Genomic DNA, 20,134 nt, shown 5'->3' on the forward strand with positions numbered 1-20,134 from the left:
TATCGCTGTGAATCGATTACTATCCATGCAAGGTTGTTTCATTACCTCAGGATAAGTGTATACCCACCTTTTCCTAACATTCGCTGGTTGATCTATTTTCTCTCCAAAAGTTTTGTCTTCAGTGTTCGTTTATTTTTAACGATCTTTTTCATGAGAAATTTACCTTCTTTGCAGCATTCTTAAGTTGTTTGCAATATGTGTCAATTTATTTCTATATCTTTCACCTCATTGCGTTACTTAATCTTGAGTAACAACAAGCAATTTCTTTTTTTTTGTTATTTCTATGCATTGACGTTTCTTCGGCATTCCAATCTGTATCAGAAAGCTACTTGCCTATCTCTGTTCAGGGCTTGATACAACTCGATATGACCCTAGCTGCTATCTAGAGACTTTTCAACTTTTTTGTACCATGTTCCTATGATTTATGCTTATTAATACTTTGCTAGTTTAGATGAGACAAATCAACTACACTTGGGTTTCAATAGTCCCTCTAGTTTTATTGAACAGACTCTTTTGAAGCAACGCCACCAAAACAGCTGTTAACCCATTTATTATCCAAGTTGAAAAAGCAGCGATGTTTTTCTTGTCTACTTACGTAATTCTATTTTAGAATTTTTGTTTTATTTTGCCTTTTACGCTACAGAACACGTCTGCCATTGCAAGTGCTTTCAAATGCGAAGTGGATAACCTTCGAATGGCCATGCTATGTTACCTGTTCGCCTTGGAAAACACAACTGGTAATGATTTGATGTTTATGTTTCTTTTATTCAAGAAAGAAGCGCGAATAGATCACCCTAGCGATGTGATCATGAAATTTTAATTCACAAAACAGCGCTTGTATTCAGTGCTCATAAATGAGCTCGTTTCCGACAATATCGATTTGGTTCAGCATTTGGAGATACAAGACCGGGCATTCACTCATATTTTACGCTTTGCTGCAGTAATTTCGCTCGCAGGATGCGGCTTTCACAGGAGAACCCTGGTAAAGGTTTGTAGGTTTCTGCATTTTTCCGTTCAACTCAGTGAAGTAGGGCTGTGATAACCAACTGGCTGACTCAGGTCAGCAATAGGGCTGTAACTGGAGATGTGACAAAGATCAGTGACTCTGTATTCACAGAAAAGTGTTTGGCAATGAAATCTTCGCATGACAAGCAAGTAAGGACCATTTTACATCTATATTTTCAATTCTATTACAATTTTCAGTACTTTATACACTTTTCTATATAATATAAGCTGAATTCCTAAGCTGAAAAGGGAAGTAATGAATTATGTTTTTAAAACTCATATAGACATGGACAATATACTGACTACAGTCCCTGGGGCTCTTATGTAAATATTAGACTAGCTGTTTGATGGTATATATTGTAATAATCTTAAGAGCTTATATTCGCTTATATTATCTAAGATGTAAAACTAGCAAGAATATGACAATGATATTGCTGAAGGATTATACTGTAATAATGATATGCAATATACAACATAATACAATATTCAATGACAGCAATATTGAATAGTACCAAACAACTTCGTATAATATTTTCTATAATATTTGCAATCAAATTGATAGCCGTCATATCTAGCTAAGTACAGATGTAAATTTTATCAGATACCATAGGATTGTGTTGTTTTGTTATATACAGGTATATTTGTATGCAGTATAATTGTTTGGTGTTGAATTTTTCATTTATATCAATTTTTAGTTTTCAGTAACACTTTCAACATTTATTGATTGTTGCTAATATCAAGTTCTGCGTCAAACTATCAAAGGATAGTATTTTAAGTTATTCTTTTATATGAGAGATTTTTCGTTGTAACTAGTTATTTCATTATATTTTATCTGACTGTGAATTGAGCATTCACGTATAAAATGCTTTGTCAATGGTTTTCAAACAGTGATATAAAGTGCGTCATTTAAATGCCCTAAACAAAATTTACACGTCAAAACAACGTTCTTTTGCGTCATACGAAAATGGAGGACGAACAACTTTCGAATAGGCTGCAACGCAAAAATATTAAACTGTGATAATTCTTTTGTTTAATATTTCCAATTAAAATACGATGTTTCAGGCTTTAGTGAATTTTTTCTATTAAAAGGTGATGCGTGGAAAAAATGAATCAAGAAGAAAATTGGTATAAATTGTTTAAATTGAATGCTGTGTTCAAAAGCACGTGTTTTTTCAACAATGTAGTCATTCCCCGTTTTTTTAAGCTTATAACTCTTCTGCCAATGTTCTTTGAATCTTCTGAACAAATCTGAAGTAACGCATAAGCTTGGTGCAGGAGAAAACACATGTCGAGATTTCTTAGAAAGAAGTCCAATTTGAACACATAACCATATATTTTAATATATTAAATACATTTAAACAAATTTGATATTTTTAGTTATTTTATTTGTATGGCTGCTTTTTAGGAATATTTTGTTTTCTCAATTCAAGATATGGCAATGACATTTTGTGGTAATTCTCTCAATCATCGAAGAGCTACTTCAAAATTATCTGCTGCTATTTCAATTTTGTAGTTCAATTCATTTTTTCTTGGTTCTCGTAGGTATTGACATGAATTGATGGCAAGCCAAACAAGATGAGTCTTCGTCTTACAGATTTCGGCACGTTTAATGAAGTGGATCATATTTCATTTTACAAATTTACCATTTCGAGTTTTAGCAAAGTTGGCGAAAACAAATTATCCAGGGCATTTAGATATGCTGGTCACATTTGGAAGCTACAAATTCGTAAGAAAAGTGAACATTTGGGATTGTTTGTTAGGTGGTATGGAACAAAAATGGGACAAAAATCGCCAATCAAGTGCCAGTGCAAAACTGGGCTTGAATTTTATGTTATCAATCAATTTGACGGCTCAAAAACAGTGCAGGAGGGAAGCATTCTGGAGGATGATATCTACGAACGGCCTGGGTCGGGGATAGGCTATGGAGAAGTCATACAATTGCGATATTTAGATAACATCCCTGGATACTTAATAAGCGATACATTAGTGGTACAGGTTAAACTGAAGGTAAAAACTACGACTTTTCTGGACAAAATTCAAGTAACTTCGAGACCAGGCAGGATATTTGTCAGGGGTCTCAATTTCTCGTTCCATGGTGCTGAATGGTCTTTAATACTCTTTCCGAAAGGGGAAGTTGAAGACGATGATTTTGAAGATGAGAACAATGAGGAAGGGAAAAGTAGAACCAAAGAAACTGAAAAGGCTACGTTGTATCTATCACGGGATTCGGTTGTCAACGACAACTCTCAGCTGCGTCATCATGTTAGATTTCTACTTTTTGTTGAAGGTGGGCCTAGTTTTCAGATTGAACAGAACTTCCACGAAAGACAGTCACAGGTATTTGGAACTGGCTACCTTATGTCTGCGAAGGAGCTTCAAGCTTTAGGATCCAATGGTGTTATTAGAGTTGGTGTTACGTTCGTGGAGGTGCAACCGTATTTCAATTTTGGCTATGATTTTCAAGATCCTGATTTTGCAGGCATAAACCTCAAAGATCAACGAGACTTTCCTTGGTTAGTCAGAGTTTACTCTGAAGAAAATAACGATGAAGAAGAACAGTTGTTCTGTGATCTTCAGATCGATCCGCGGTCTCAATGCAAGCAGATCAAGGCGCTAGAGTTGAGAAACAAACAGCTTAAAACGATTTGGTTCTTGCGAGTTATCAATTTTCAGAATGCAGAGATGAGTGTAGAAGTTTGGTCTGAGAAGGATGGAAACGGTGCAGACAGTAGTGTTTACAAGCATGCTGGGGAAATTCACTCCATGCAGTTACCAATTAGAAGAAATCAGGTACCTTTTCATCATCGTTTGCTATCAAGATTTTTATTGGAAACATTCAACAATTTGTTCCATTTATATTGATTGGTGATTACTTACAAAATATTTGAATTTGCATCAGAGAAGGGGTATTTTGGTTTATAATGGCATGGCCTTGGTGAAAGATAACCAAAGCATTTGCCTAATTTGCCATATCATTTTAACCCTAAATAAATGACCGGTAATCAATGCTAAATGTATGCTCGGGACTGATGTTTAAATTTGTATGCAAGGAACTGGAGGAGCCTATATTTAATTTTCATGCTAGGAAACTTTCCTACAGAAACTTGTTGGGGAGGGTACTGAGAATGTTCTACTTAACAAGGGGAAGGATCTTTTTATTCTCTGTGTCTAAATTGTCATTCCAACCAGCCACTCATATTGTTGGTTTTTCAAGAAATTATTTAGTTCCTTTTTAATTTCATAGTTTCTTAATTTGTTTGTTCGTGTCCTGAAAATTCTTAATTTTTTCCGATTGCCCAATACTCATTTCTTAAAGTGAGTTTCTTATATAAAAATGAGTGTCTTTTTCACAAAGCGTTTAAACAATGTCTTGTTTTAAGGTCAATGGCGAAAAGAGCCCGTATGTTGATGACGATGGCCAGTCGTGTATCCAAATCAGTATCGTTAATTCAAACTACATTTGTGGTGCAAGTGAAGTTTCCATGACTGTTGATGACGTAGCAGCCATTGCTTTTTATCATAACAATATTTCAAACGAGACAAAAAGGGATTACGAAATTAGAGAGCAGATTTGGTAGGTCCCTTATTTTCAAAATATTTAGTAGCACAGTTACTGTAACATGGCTGAATATGTGCCAGTTTTCTGCTACCATAAATTGGGATAACGAAAACCTAATTTTCATTTTCTAAACGAGTTACAATGCATTATGTTTTTTGACATAATTTTTCTGAGGAAAAATTTAGAGCTATGAAACAGCACACTAGGGAAGAGAAATAACTGTTGACATATATATATATCGTTAAATTTGGTAAATACTCTCTAATGCTTGAGAGTTTTAGGACACTGATATTTATCTGCTTTAACCAAGACGAAATAATATTTCAAAACAAAATAGTAAATCTCAAGACGCAATAGCCAAACCAATTTTTGGTGATATCTTCGTTGTTATTTAACAAAAGTTTACCGAGTTTGTTGTACAAATTCTGTTTGGCATTAGACTAAAAAAGAAAAATTTAGGCGTCATAGCTTTGCAGTGTACTATATCTCGAGATTTGGTATTTTTTAGGCAACGTTATTTTTTTCAGTTAATAGTGGTTAAAAGTCAACAAGTTTCGGTTCTGTTTGTACAAGCTTGCATAAACATAAAACTATTTGGATTATTCTATAAGGTTTTTCTTTTTATGGTGAACTGTCAAAATTTGAATTTTGCAGAAAAATTGTCTTTTTGACAGGAAAATGAGTTTATCAAACCTGGAAGAGGAAAAAGAGGAGATTTTAAACAACAGCAGAGAAGCATTAGATCAACAAGAAACTGCACTGAAAGACAAAGACGTGATGATCAGCTCTCTGCAAGAAAAGCTGACGGTTGTTGAAGGATATGTTCACAGTCTGGAGAGTAATTCTCTCGAGGTAATGCTATAACAATTGATTGAAAATTTTTTATTTTTATTCGCAGAAAGGTTTGTTGCTGTTGAACCATGTCCGGTCAAGTGAATATGTCCGGTCAAGGATATCCTTGAGGACAGTGGCACAACTGGCAGTCCGGTGCTCTTTGGAAAACATATTTTGGCATCCTTCAATTTCCCACATAGTTAACGTTTTGTAGCCTTGTTCAAAACTTATCAAGCACTTTTCTTGTTGGATACAACCCCAATACGCTAATTCGGTCCCTTGAAACAGGTTTCTCCGATTAGTTGAAGAACATTTATTTTGCTTTTGATCCTCGGGAAACGTCGGTAAAGTAAAAATTTACCTCTTTGCGATAACCAGGTACACTCTTTTTTTTATAAGAACCAGTAAATTTAAGTTCAGGCTGACTGTTCTGAATTTTTCGAAAATCTGAGTTGCTGGATTGTTCTTAATTTGTTCTTAAATTAAGAGGGTGTAAGCAGTGCTATTGCTAGCTTTTTCGCTCTTAGGAGGTGTTCAAGCCTCATTTGCCAACAAAGTGAGTGAGACAGCTTTAATTTGCTGACAAATTTGAATATTCGCCGAAAAAGCACCCACACATCGCTAATCATCCTCGATTTTGAGAAAAAACGTTATTCAATATTGCATTTGGCAGAAATTCAGCCTCAGCATGTTCTTAATTTGTTCTTAACTTTTGACCAGTTTTGAGGCTCGTGTTCTTATGAAATTGTTCTTATAAAAAAAAGAGTGTATGGTGGCCGATGGTTTTCGATATTCTGGCTTTTACTGCCAACTTTGACTGTAGTGGCGACGATCACCGATGTATGCAAACGAGACTGAAATACCCCTGTATATATAACCTCGCCTTTTGCATAGTTTTTGAAAGGTTTCAGATCTTTAGGGAATTAACAGATCACTGTCTTTGTATGACTGTGGCTCCTTGAAGACTGCCCGAAATGGGCAAAAGGATTTTTTAAGAATAGCAAAGTCTTCGTGGTACGACTTAACCTTCCGTAATAGTTTTGTAATAATTTCTCGAGTGATTTGAAAATTCAAAGCAAAGAGGAGGTCTTTATCAGACAATGAGAGAGATGCAGACTTTATACTTATGATTAGAAAATGAAAAGATTTTGTACATAATAGTATGCAAGCTGCTTAAGTAGCATCAATAATTTATGGTTACTGCTGAAATAAACCCTGTAATTGAGGTTTTTTGTTTTGCTGAAGTTATTGAAGCAATTCTTGCACGAGTAAAGAAAACGAATTAATAATTGAATCTTCCAGCTATTTTGTGCCTTATTTACATATTGATGTCTTCGATGTTTGTTGAGAAAGGCTGATTTTCAATGTGAAAGTTCATTTAGTTTGGGTTTGCTTAAGCATGACGTGAATATGATTATACCTAACGAGTTTCAATTGTGTTTATCAATAGAAGGTTTATGTTTAAAGGGCCTCTCCAGCCAAAAAAAAATTTTATTGACTAGAAAGTTAGCATCTTGTGCGTGTATTATGGCAAAGTCGTTGTTTTTGCAAAATTCAAACTAGTTTAGAAGTCATAAGGCTTTAAAGATGCACCTTTCCGAGAAAAAAACGACAAAAGCCGAATCAGTTTGATGACATTCTGACGTCACAGTGTGCGGCTCTCGTTAGCCATTGATAACTGCATCTAAATCTACAGCAGGAGCTTTTTTGGATCGAAAAATATTAAATGTTTGCAATCATTCTAAGTTTGCGGGTCGGAATGTGTCCATGCTGTGTCACGACTTTGTTTTGATCACCTGTGTAGGCCCACAAAGCTACGGCTTCCTGTTCCAGCTCTTCCCTCGCGTATAATTAATCGAAGCCGGTGGAACAGAACTGAGATTACCATCACTTGCAGTGCTCAATTTGCGAATCGCCGTCGTTCGATTCGGTATAAGGCGAGACTAACGAAATGCACAAAGACGTCAAAATTGCGTCACAGTGTCACCAAACTGAAAACTTTTTGTCGGTTAATTCAATTCACTTATCGAAATGCAAGAGCTTATATCTCACAAACTGTAAAATCACAAATATCGAAAAACAAATAACGAATTCGTGATCAGCAGGTTCAACTCCTTTAGATTAGCCAATAAAATACAAGTGCAAAATTTGGCTGGAGAGGCTCTTATAACCCGTACTGATGTTCATAAAATGTGAAACAAGTAAATAGATATCCTATAAAGCAATGTTCACGTCCTTCCTTAACATAGTAGTGAGGGGGGGGGGGGGTAACATAGTAACATAGTAGTTGGGGTTAGAAAAGCTATCACAAAGTTCAAGAGGTTTTGAACTGTTCGATAATCCTGGAATAACACTGCTTTTTGTCCCTTTTGGCAGTCTTAAGGGTACACAGGATCGGCAATGAAAAGGGCAAAACACAACCAACTATTCCAATCGCAGTTAATCAAATTTCTATATAAACATGCCTGCACTACCCACCGTTGCAATGCTTTGTGAGAACGAAATAAAAAAACATTGATTTTCAAAACATTTTGCAAATAGAGAAAAGAAATTTGGCCAAGGAAAGGTTTTCGGTAAGAACCGAAATGAAGAAATACTAAAGATTTAAAAGACATTGTCTTGTCTATGCTACTTTATAATTAATTCTTGTACCAGCTGCAAAGTGAATTAACCTCATCGCATTTTGGTTTTGCGAATTGCTTTTAGGTGCTTCTATTAATATTTTGGTTATGGTGTTTTTAAGAGATCTCACTAAGCGGTCGTTTCGTTATTACTTGACACATACCTTGTGTTTGGTGATATTGTTTTCCAATGTAGCACACACAGCTATGATAAAGTTTAATACAAAATCAGTGTATGATAGTAAGCACTTAGTAGGGTTTACATAACAACGGGTGGAGATTTTTGAGACCATTCCTCCTGCTGGAATCCCATATTTGCAATGCTTAGTTGATTGTAGAAAGCTTAGTGATGGGAAGCTGAACATCGATGTCTAAGCATTCATCGATGACTTAAACACTGTTTTTGCTGGCTTAATGAAATCAGGGATCTTCCCTTAATAATTCTTAGGGATAGCTGCCAATACTCACGGAAGATTTTTAAAAGTACTGGATATATATAAGTTAATTGTACGTGGGGCTATAACTATACACAAGAGCTCAAGATAGACCGTCGCTAGCTTTTGAGCTCAAGATAGGGTGTTCAGGTCCCACTTGACGACAAAGTGGGTTAGCCATCCTTTATTCGCCAACAAGTCTGCAAATTTGTCACATCAACCGGCGGGATTTGATGTGACAAATCACACGCCCCATCGTACGGACAGCCTTGACTTTATACTAAGACGATAACAATGGATAATGTATTGCTTTGTATATTATGATAAAACGTTTCGTGCATAACACTTCATCAGTTAAGGGGCTTTGCATGCCATTTCATTAATGCTGTATTTATTTAAACCTTGTTTTCTGTTATCAAGCTTTTTAAAAAACGCTATACCAGTATTATTGTTGTTTGTAGGACTGATTTTGACAAATATCAAAATTCACGTAGCTATTTTTTTCTAAAGGATATTGCCAAGTTCAACAAAACAAGTATAGCAAAGCTCATTGAAAAATCCAAGCCCGATGCGAGAAAGATTAGTGAAATGAACGATATTTTCAATTGGGTTAAAGAAACTCTAAAGGTAAGCAATTGAAATCTCGGTTCGCTCAATTTTCCCTTCACACATTTCTTCCTCGTTAGATTTTCTCCTCTCTGTAATCAGTACTTTGTTAGAACCCAACTAATCGTTAAACTTGTCTCAATACCCGTTTCTTACGGTAGGCTATACCCTGGCCTGCCTTTGATTTTCCAGCCACTGTCAGTCAATAGATCTAGAGGAATTTCAATCAAAATGATTTATCTGCATAAAGATGATAATTGAATTCTTGGTGATGAAGTATTTTGCTCCGCCTAGGTCTAGGTCAGTGGCTTAGTATGACCTTCCAGACGAGGGGTTAGAGGGTCATCAATAGTAAAATGTAAAGACATAGACAAGGAGAAATTTAGGTACTATTTCACCTACTGATAGACGATTTTAACGACAGTTTTTGGACCAACTGAAGGTTTATCGACAAATTATGAAGAATTGGGGGTGTCCCAACACCTACAGCTCTCCGCTTGCTACGCCCCTGGCCTTGACACTCAAATGAATTACCATGATATCTGCCGTCTTATAAATGTTAAGCAGGATTACAAATCAGAATTCTATTTCATTCCAATATAATAGTCCATTGCATAGATATATGAACAAAACCTTTCGCGAAGGGTAGGGTGGAGGTTGATATATCTTTGTGTACAAATCTATACACTTTCCTCTACATTTTTTATAGGCATTTTTCTGATAAATTTACTAAAGATGTGTGGATAGATATTCACTAGAGAGACATTTTATGAGATTTCTTCCTTCAATTATTTCTGCCAAGTCATGCCCTCACCTAGTTCCAATCTGCTGATTAATTTTCTCTGCCCTCATCATCTACGTGTTTTTTTTATATATTTTTCGTTCCATTTTTTGCTTTTATTTTCAAGTCTTATAGTACATATGCTCTTGATCTCTTCTATAAGTGATCATGGTAAAAATTAATTTAGAATTTTCTTCTCCAGAACTCCAAAAATGTCGCTTCTGTGATCCCAGTTGGTGCATATGGTGAAGGAACAGTGACTAGACATAAGATGGAACTTTATATCGTTGTATTTTTAAAAGGTTCGTGCGCTGATGGGCACATTTTATATATATAAGATTTCATTTGGTTTTTCATTATTACTAAACGTTTTAAATGTAGCCATCAGTTCAAAAGCGAAATGAACCAGTCTTGAAGCGGATTTCGTACACGCTGTTACAGGCTTTTAGCTGAAACTATGATTCAGTACTTTTAGCTGAAACTTCGGAATATCTCCAAATTCAGCTTGATAAACTAAATGATACAAAAAATATGAATGTCATTATTATTAGCTTTAAATAATCGTGTTTCAGAAAAAACAATAGAAAACATCAAACAATTACAAATGGTTCTTAAGTGAAAGGGAAGTGCAAGAATGCAAATCTTAAAAATACCTGGGAGTTTATTCAATTGAATCTAAAGGTTCTTCTCATAAACATGTTAAAATGATAAGAAGAGTTCTAGCAAGCATACTATTCCTCCATTTCAAAATACAGAGACGTCAATAGACTGCAACAAAGACTGTTTCTTTATCTGTTTGGCCAAACCTGTGCTCATATTTTGAACTTTGCTTCCGAACCACTGGGAAGAACAGGCAACACTGGAAAGGTCTGAATTGACTGTTTCAGTTGCAGTATAAACCTGCACATAAGAAGCTCATTTTTTTATCAGACCGTAAAGTTTCTTGTTAAATAAATAAATGTTTATAAACGCTGATGAGTTTCTTTGAAGAAATTAATTCCTTTTGCGATGAAAAAAATAGGAAAGTAAGTCTGGAAAGTAAGGACAGTTAAACAATTTGGCAGAAAGTAATGTGTTTTTACAAGACAGTGTTTTGAATTCAAAAAGTTGAAAGCTAGTGATTGGAAAACTTTATCTCATTTTTTAATTTATTTTACGTTCGAAATAACTACTGGCAAAAAAACATAATTCAGGCTCAACAGTTTCTTCGTATCCAACTTTAAATTAGTCAGCATTCAGGTTCTTGTACGCTATTTTTTATATAAGTGGGCTATTACTGTATAAGAGTGTTGTTACTGTCATTGAGGGCTGTAGTGACGAAATCAAGACAGTTCTAACACTAATACCAATATATTATCTTGATATAACTTTTTTGTCAAGGTGAACTGGAGGATTCATTGAACAATGGTGATCTGAACCCTTGCCTAGAGTTCATCCAAAAACGCTTGCAGGAGCCGACAAGCGTCACTAACGGTGGAAATCATACGAGTAGCAAAGAAGACAGCAATAACAACAATACTGGCAACAATCAAGGCACAGAAAAGCAGTTTACTTCATTCATGCATACACCAATATCTCTGAAATGTAGATACTCTGATGTCAGCATTGTTATTTACCCTACAAAAAACTGGGGACTCGACTCTTATAGTGCAATCTACGAAGCATCTATCGGCCTAACAAAGGAATCTTTAGGATGGTATGTCCAGGAAATTTGTTTCTAGCCTTTATTTGGGGTTACAGACAGCAAAAGTCAAAAGTCATACGCAAAGCTCTTCTTAGATACTGTACTTTTGCACGTCCTCGTTTCTAAATACAACAAGATGCTTCTGATTGGCTTAAACCTAAGATGGATATCGTATGATACTGAATGGCTGGTCTTTTTATATCCCTTAGACTTTATGCTATTGTATATCTGATATCAGACACAATTTTCAGCGGACCCCAGACAGCGATTTCTATTAATGTCAACTGATAAGAGTCCTGCTATTTAAATAATCCTTGAATAGACTGTCATTTAAAACTGTCTTGTAAAATTGTAAAGAAATATAACATGATACCCAAGCTAATAACTCATCGTGCATTTGCCCATACAGATTTCCAAAGCAACTGTGAGATGATAAATGGTTTTGTAGAATTTTGAACTTCGGCAATCGTCAGTAGGTTAGATTCATAGTCCAGTTTTTTCAAGAGTCCCAGCTCCCAATTTCAGCAAACTATGCAGTAGTAACTCTTATTCTGTATACTGAATGCACTGCCAAGGCTTTTCTACATGTTCAAACTTTATTCCAAAAACAATTCTAATAAGATTACTTGTCTGAATAAATCAGTTCTAGAATTCGCTTCAATTCGTCTTATTATTGACGAAGATTTGCTCTTTTGGAATAATGCAATATGGAACATTTAAAGGCAAACTTTAGAGAAAAAATGAAAATGCTTTCTGTAGAAGGTGTGGGGAACGTGAGGAATGTGTCGAGCACCTGTGGGCATGCTCTTACTTTGAAAAGGACAATTTTCCAATTTTTACAAACATGACAAAAAAGTTTTGAGTATCATACAGAATATGTTTATGTGAAAAATTTATAGACTCAAGATTACAAAACTACCTGTGTTCCTTCACCAATGTAGTTGGGTCTAACCATAACAATATCTGCTCTGAAATGAAGATTTGGTAATTAACCTTGTTTTTTGGAAATATGCGTTGAAAAATGGAAAAAATGTAGAGCCACTGCATTTCCTTTCTGGAATAAATGCATTTAAAAGTAAGATATATAAAGTTTCATTTGAACGGTTTTAATAAGTCAATAATTAAACGTCTTCTTTCGTAGTTTCGTAACTGCAACTTCAAAAATAAGATCTTCTTTTATACGAAATCAAGATGAACAGGTAAGATTTTTACAATCAGGTTAAAAGCTTGTGATATTTTAAATCTACTCAATAATTTGAAATCGATCTCAAATATAAATGTTGTAGTTTCACACTAACTCTTTTGTTTTCAGTTTCTGTTTATCTATAATCCATGTTTAACAAAGAAAGCTTGACGTCATGATTTTTCTGTGGAATTTTATGAGTTTTTCAGAGGTTATTCTATTTTGAGAATTCTATTATGTGTTCATTCTCTTCAAGCCAACCCTGTAATGCAAACTTTATGTAAAATTTTTGTTTCAATAATTAAATACTTAATAACTATTATGATATTCATCATGTTCTTAGAATTTTTAAATTAATGTTTTTATAACTTTTGAATTTTGACCATATAACCTAAAAGAATACAACGAAATACTTCTAAATACGCGAAAGCAGTCAAGTGCGTCAAAAATCGGGTGAAATATAGTCAATTAAAGATTTGAATTTTGCAAACGGATTACTTTTATTTTGCTCTGTTCATAAATATATGAAAGTTTTCCCAATAACAAAGGTTTGATGGGGAAAGAACCTATGCCCATATGGTCACATTCGTAATACATTTAACTGATTTTAAAAGTTTAGTATTTAAAAGTATTTCATGATGCTCTTTCAAGATAGGAGATTCAAAGGCGAAAATTCTAAAGATAGACATTTGTGGCGTCATCATTTAAGAACTCTATAGCTCTATCAGTAGCATCTTCAAACGAATTATAAAGTTGTCCCTGTTTTTATTGCCTCCATTGCAGTGTCGAGACCTGATACGCGCTGTAAAGTCGTGGAGAGACAAAATCAAGTGGAAAACACCACAGAAACGACCCTCCTCATACCTCTTGTCTTTACTAACAGTCCAAGCATACACCACGCTTCAAAGGTGCGTGTTTGCTCGTTTGTTTATTTCTTAATTTGTATCTTAGTTACATACGAAAGACCTCAGATCATGACTGTATTCTGCAATGCTGTAAGAAGTAGAAAGTCATTTTGTAGTCCTTTGCTTGCATCTTCTTCTTGCATAAGGGTTTTTGTCATATTAATAGGTCAATACTAATATTGAAGCACGTTTTTAGAACAGAAGCACTGTCACAACTAAAATCAGACACCCAAAATCGTGCTCTCAGACATGACCAAATACTTTAATAAGGATCCCTATGGGGTCAGATTTAAGTGTCATTTGTGGAGAACCTACCACGTCGCCAGATATCAAGCCTTGCTTTTTTTGTCTTTGAAATTGTTAAGTTGACGATGGTGAAAGTTGATTAAGGGGAAGGGAGCGGCAACACTACTGTCATTTAGACGCTCCGTTGTCGCAGCAAGCACCTATTCTTGGCCCATGTTTCTGATTGGCAACTTCGGTTGTTCCCTTCCTCTGAATGGTATCGTAACAACAAAAGCAATCAAAGATCCCCTATTGAAATAGCCCACATTTGACTCTTTACAAGACAGTAGCGTTGCAAATTACAGACTGTAACTAAAGTAAGATTTGTAAATTATCCCGTTTTGAAAAAAAGCTTCTATTGAAATTTCAGTAGACATTGGATTAAAAACCATCACATACTTACCAGGCTTTATTTGATCCCTTTCCAGTTATGACTTTCCATAGTGGCAGAAAAATCTTCATATTATCTAAAATAAGAAATTTTGTTTGCTTCTAGCTCTATAGGTTTTAAATTTGGCATAAACTGAGTTCCCCATCTTATTCGAATAATTTTCTTTGGCTATAAGACAACCGAAAAGCATAGTGCTCCTTTAAGAGGGTTTTACATCATTGAATACTTTATACATAAACTGGATACTACGCTCAAGAAAATTAGAAAACGGCGTAAAACTAGATCTTGACACATGGTTGTATATTTTGCCCGATATAGACTTCAGTTTTCTTAGCTTTATCTTCCCTGAATATACTGGCTTGTAAATATAGTCTAACAATATAACTTTGAAATAACTTGAAATTGTAAGAGGAAAATAAGCAAATTTGAAATAAATGCGTTTCGAGCGTAACCTGTTATTATCTTCCCTGTCTTGGGTAATCAATCGGAAGTTAAGGGTATTGATACAGAAATAAGGGATAAATAAATTGTCTAATTCAATTCAGAACACGGGAAAAAAGGCTTTTTAACCTCAATCGTTGAATGTTACATATAATCCTTTTGAATTTCTATCTGAATATTTCGATGATATGCACTTCATCCGACAAGACAAAACATGAAGAAAAACAATCGATACGTTTTACCTTCATTTGTTTACATTTCTTTAACCCTTCTCGTCTGTCTGTACATATGCAAATGCTGACATAAGGTTTTTCCTAGGACAAGCATTTCCAAAACACCATCTTTCTTCAAAGAAGTTATACATGAAATTGGAATTTTAAGCAACGAAAATGATCTTATGTAAGTATACAATTAATCTCTATTGGAATGTAATTATTGATGAATTTATTTTGATCATATAGATGATCATATAGATGAATTTATTTTTGCTTTGCAGTTGATTTAGCTTTGTTTTTTGTTATCTTGGCACACAAATTAGTTCCAATTTTGCTTAAAGTTTAACTCAACCAAAGGCTTGATGTGTCAAATTTTTCGATAGTCCTAGGTAATACTTACGTTTATAGCTCCTATTTGCTGTATAAGATAGAACGGTTCTAAATTGCTACTCCAAGTTTAACGCTGATTGCGATTATCATGCAATTTCTCCAGAACTGTTATTGCAACTGTTGATCTCATTAAGCATGAAACTTGGGGTAGCAGCTTAGAACCGTCCTGTCTTATAAGAGGGGCAAATCACTCTACAAAAGTCTCGTACAGCTTTTGTGAAAATCCTATTGTTCTAGCTGAAAATCCCCAGAAATCCTTTTGTTTTTGGGAAAATCGCTATTTGCAGGAGTGAATTGCCCCTCGGTCTTATACACCAAATAGGGCGTACAGCTCTGCCTGTACGGTATCGAGCGCTTTACCACAGACAGGTAAACAGTAATTTTCATTACGTTCATACGTATGTATGTACGTAGGTATGTAAACGTGTGTATATACGTAAATTGAGCACTTTATGACAGACCAGTAAACAGTAGTTGTCATTATATACGTCACTCTGCAGCTAGGTACTTGTCTTCTTGAGTACATATTGCTTGTTGCCTTTATTCTCCTAATGACAAGTCAACTGATTGTGGTACCTTTCATGATAAAAGTAAATATAAATGATTTTTAAATAAGATTTACTTTTGACGTGGGTGCATTACTTTTGGTTTTTGGTGAAATGTGTCTGTCCATTCAACACTTTGTTGCACAGTCAAAATCGTATAAGCAGATCAAAGCATTTTGGATTGTACAAAATTGGATTAGATAACTCCTGACTAAGGAAATTAAGATGAACTTAGAAAAACAAGAACCAAGACAAAAGGTTGTTACATCAAAGTCTGTTTTATGTACGTGTTTGATTAAAGTAGAAAAGATAGTATTTTGCAAGCGCTTTAAAAGAGTTTCCTTCGTAACAACGACGCGCAATATACGACTTGTTTATGCTGTTATCGTATTGTTTATTGTCTCAAAAAGATTTAAGTTTAGTTTATGTCTAAGAAAACTTCTTTCGTAAATTTTGCAGATTGGAATGGGATGAGTTCTATGACCCGAAAAAGTATGAAATGAATTTCAAGAACCTGCCATTGGTAAGGGACCCTGCACTGCCAGCATACAATGTCGCTGAATCTGGCATAGGTGACTGGGCACAGTTTCGCCAAGAACTTTCAAAGTGGATCAAGGCTCTTCGTCCATGATTTCCTGTGTTTGATAATCGAGGTTGGATTTTAAAGCAGCCTCGAAAGAATCTGTTTCAAGAACTTTTCGGGTCCCTTATGTTCGGGACTCTTAGTTGTCAAACTTATTTTCCTTTAACTTGGTTACGTCACTGCATGCTGATGGTATCAATAATAATAGAATATTAGTAGTGATAACCCTGTTTACACTGTTATGAACGATGGCCAAGTTATCTGTTTTCTGAATCCTACAAACCATTTTCAGTGAGTAAAGGGTTCAGAATAACATTATATTGTATGATTTTGCGAAGCTGGTGCGTGAAAATTGGAGACTCTGCAGATAAACAACGAAAACAGGTTTAAACCATTTCCGATTGAGTGACTGAGGATAAAAATAATTCCCTGCTTGCGTCTTAGAACATAATTGTCTTTGCAGAAATAACTTCAAGTGGTAGCCAAATCTCTGTTTTGTGAATACAGAAACAAAAAAAGGCAGAAAGGGATAATTGTTTCTGTTGTGCTGAATTGTTGTTTTAATTAACCACGTTAAATGAACACCGTATTTAACTTTATTAGATATATCACCTAGCGTGGTCTTGATTCTTTAGTATCTCGTTAATTTTTGTCACACAAAAACAAAAACCTTGGAATTTTTATGTATATGTTGGAGTCATCTAATAGATGTGACGGTAATGCATCATGGGAAATGTTTCCGCATATGCTTGCTTGATGGCGCAGCTCGTTTGTAGGCGCAGCTCTGCAAACCTCATGGTCGATGTTAGCCATCCCGCAAAGACTTCAATCCGCAAAAACTACAGAGTAAAATAGTGACAAATCATGATCTCAAAATACAGTTATATTGTGCCATTTATCTCTACGTAAAATCAAAGTAAAACAGGTTTTGAATTGTATTAAAAAATGCCTAGAAATTTGTTGCCCGCAATGTGCATGGCTATCTTTGAAGACGGTCGATTGCGAGTAGTAACCCGACTTTATGTTCCTCTGCCACTCTTTCCAGTCGTATTGCCTTGTAAAGAGTGTCTAATTCAGCAAGTGACTGTGGGTTAAATTATGTACCGTATTTCCTCTAAAGAACGCCGCGGCGTTTATTACGAACTCCAAATTTTGGATGCGGCGTTCAACAGAGGGCGGCGTTTATCAGAGGGCAGCGTTCATTAGAGGAAATACGGTATGCATTTTTCATTTAGCATCTAAATCTTGATACCTGTACACAATGGAGTGAAACTCCTGGCTGCAGGATTCTGAACAATTTGAGACTTATTTTACTATATATTGGCATACTAACCAACAGAATCATTACAATACAATCTAAATATAACAGCAGCATGAGTGGATTTTGCAGCATTTTCTTTTTGAAGAATTTCTCTAGCTTGGCGAAAGATATACAAGTAGCATTGAGTGTTCCCATGTGACCTTTGTGACCAATTTTCGTCATACATGACAAAGCGATTCCTTACAGATTTAAATGACTTCATTAAACAATATTAAATATTGATATGCAGTGTTTGCATATTGTTTTTACGTCCTATATTAGGTTATAAGGTTATGTGAACAATTGGTTTCACCAGAAAAAGACGTGTTGCAACGAACATAGTGAAAAACAGAACTTTTACTTGGGTGTTGTAGTGCTAAGAGTTTTACGTCGATCTTCATTGGCATTTTCTTAGAACAAAACAGTTGTTTCATTAACCTAGATGTTCTCAAAACCGTTTTTTATATCTTTAAACTTGAGTCTAAGTGGTTAGCCAAAGTTTTTGCTTGTTCAGTGCAAGAATAACAAAACTGAAAGTGAAAGAAATGACGTTTTCTTGATGTCCAAATTCCAACTTTTTCCTTGCAAACACACGTATAAACATTTCACGTGTGGCGACTTGGCTTCCGTTTGGTTTCGTGGAATAACCACTTTTTTAAAGATTTAGCTTCAAAGTCTTTTACTAAATCGAATGGTGAAAAATGACTCAGTTTTATAAAGAAACTTTTCTTTTTGGAACCATAACTAAATAGCCTCAACTATTTCTGAGAAAATGTGATACTTGTGTAAATGTTACCGAGATATTTTGGAGAGTAACGGAGATAGGAGCTTTTTAACACTTATCGCTTAAAGTTTGTCTAATTTAGGTCGATATGAGATGTGAGTAAAGCCATCTTAAAGCTTGGTTTCCACTATGAGTTAACCTGAGTTAATTTGAGATAATTTTGTGATCCGAGTTGGTTTAAAAATTATCTCATAGTGGAAACGCTCATGAAAAATTATTTCATGAAAATTAACTCACGCTAACTCACGTTATCTCATGAGCTTGGAAACAAAATTTAACTTGAGATAACATCTTATCAAAAGAAGCCGATGCGTGGGAGGGGAATGTGCTATAATTTGCACTGAGGTTCTTACGCAACGCACTTGCACTGAGTATTACTTTAGATGTTGAAAACAGTTTTCTTTACTAAAAAAAATTGATTGTGAAATAAGAGAAACATTTTCTCATTTCTAAGATCCTGTTGCAAGTGGTCGTATTCACCAAACGCATATCTTTTTTTGGTAGACTCTCCGTACAGAAAACCTTGGCGCAGATCGCGAACGGCACTTCTAGCAAAAAATATTTTCCTTCTAAGTATTCTCAAAAGCAGAAGTAAAATAAGTTGTTCTTGTAAGACGCCCGCCATAGCTGCAAGACTCAAATAAAATGTGATTTCTGAAATTTCCATACTTCTCATAATTCTATCTCAAGTGGAAACCGAATCGGTACATGGGTTAATTTTGAGATAGCTCGCGTTATCTCACGCTATTTCACACTATCTCAAGTTAACTTGAATTTAGACCATGAGTTAATTTTCAATTTAGCTCAGAATTATCTCACGTTAACCCATAGTGGAAACCAAGCTTAAATATGATGTAAGAGCTTTTTTAAAAATAGATTTGTTTCTTTGAATGTGTAAACTGTGTTCCGAAAATGAATTCCCCTTTGCCAAAACGGAATTTCAAAAAAGTGTTGGATATTAAGGAAACATTTGCTTAGAAATTTGACTTTCTTATATAATTCTAATGGAATTCTTTTATACCTTAACATTGAATTTTAAGATCACAGGGCATCAACGGACGTACAGGGCATCCCAGCGTTCTTAAAAATAATTTATAATTCTATTTTATTTGAATTGGCATTGAGCTATATCCAAGGGCATAATTGTATGGAATGTCTCGTGATAAATGAGAATATTTTCATGATTGGTTGTCTATTAATAGATGTGTAAATTAACCAATTTTGTATCCTCTCATTCTCTTTATTTATGATTCCACTGCGTCAGATTTTTAGATTCTGGTGTTATCACGGTGTACTACTGCGTTAGTAAATTGAAAAGTCTGGTTTCCACTGGGCGATTATCGCGATAAAGGCGACAACTTTAACAGAATTTTCACTTTTATCGTGATAATCGCGATAATCGCCCAGTGGAAACCAGGCTTTATCGCAATAATCGCCCAGTGGAAACCAGGCTAAATGGAAAATAGTTTCAATAATATAGCCCAGTAATTCCAATCCTTTTCAACGGTGGTATTATCTATATTTCAACATTGATTATTCTACAACTTGATAATTAAAATTGTAAATAGCAAGTTTATATTCTATACCT

The 20,134-nt window shown here is 35.0% G+C and overlaps 1 protein-coding gene across 2 annotated transcripts; it reads left to right on the forward strand.

Annotated features, from left to right (window-relative positions):
• The first annotated feature begins 613 nt into the window (after nucleotides 1–613).
• On the forward strand, nucleotides 614–19,394 carry LOC135683064 (uncharacterized). Of its 2 annotated transcripts, none has more exons than XM_065198204.2 (11): nucleotides 614–737; nucleotides 2,548–3,795; nucleotides 4,386–4,579; nucleotides 5,239–5,416; nucleotides 8,964–9,080; nucleotides 10,043–10,142; nucleotides 11,221–11,536; nucleotides 12,666–12,723; nucleotides 13,491–13,615; nucleotides 15,048–15,128; nucleotides 16,339–19,394. In XM_065198204.2, the coding sequence occupies exons 2-11, from the start codon at nucleotides 2,581–2,583 to the stop codon at nucleotides 16,508–16,510; spliced, it is 2,556 nt and encodes an 851-aa protein (XP_065054276.2). In that variant the 5' UTR covers nucleotides 614–737; nucleotides 2,548–2,580; the 3' UTR covers nucleotides 16,511–19,394. The 2 variants fall into 2 exon arrangements, with proteins under 2 accessions (XP_065054276.2, XP_065054275.2); XM_065198203.2 differs by lacking the exon at nucleotides 614–737 and adding an exon at nucleotides 858–1,155.
• The last annotated feature ends 740 nt before the right edge of the window (nucleotides 19,395–20,134 follow it).

This window comes from Rhopilema esculentum, chromosome 7, assembly GCF_057945365.1.
Source record: "Rhopilema esculentum isolate cy_ngs chromosome 7, ASM5794536v1, whole genome shotgun sequence".
In the NCBI taxonomy this organism is placed as follows: domain Eukaryota; kingdom Metazoa; phylum Cnidaria; class Scyphozoa; order Rhizostomeae; family Rhizostomatidae; genus Rhopilema; species Rhopilema esculentum.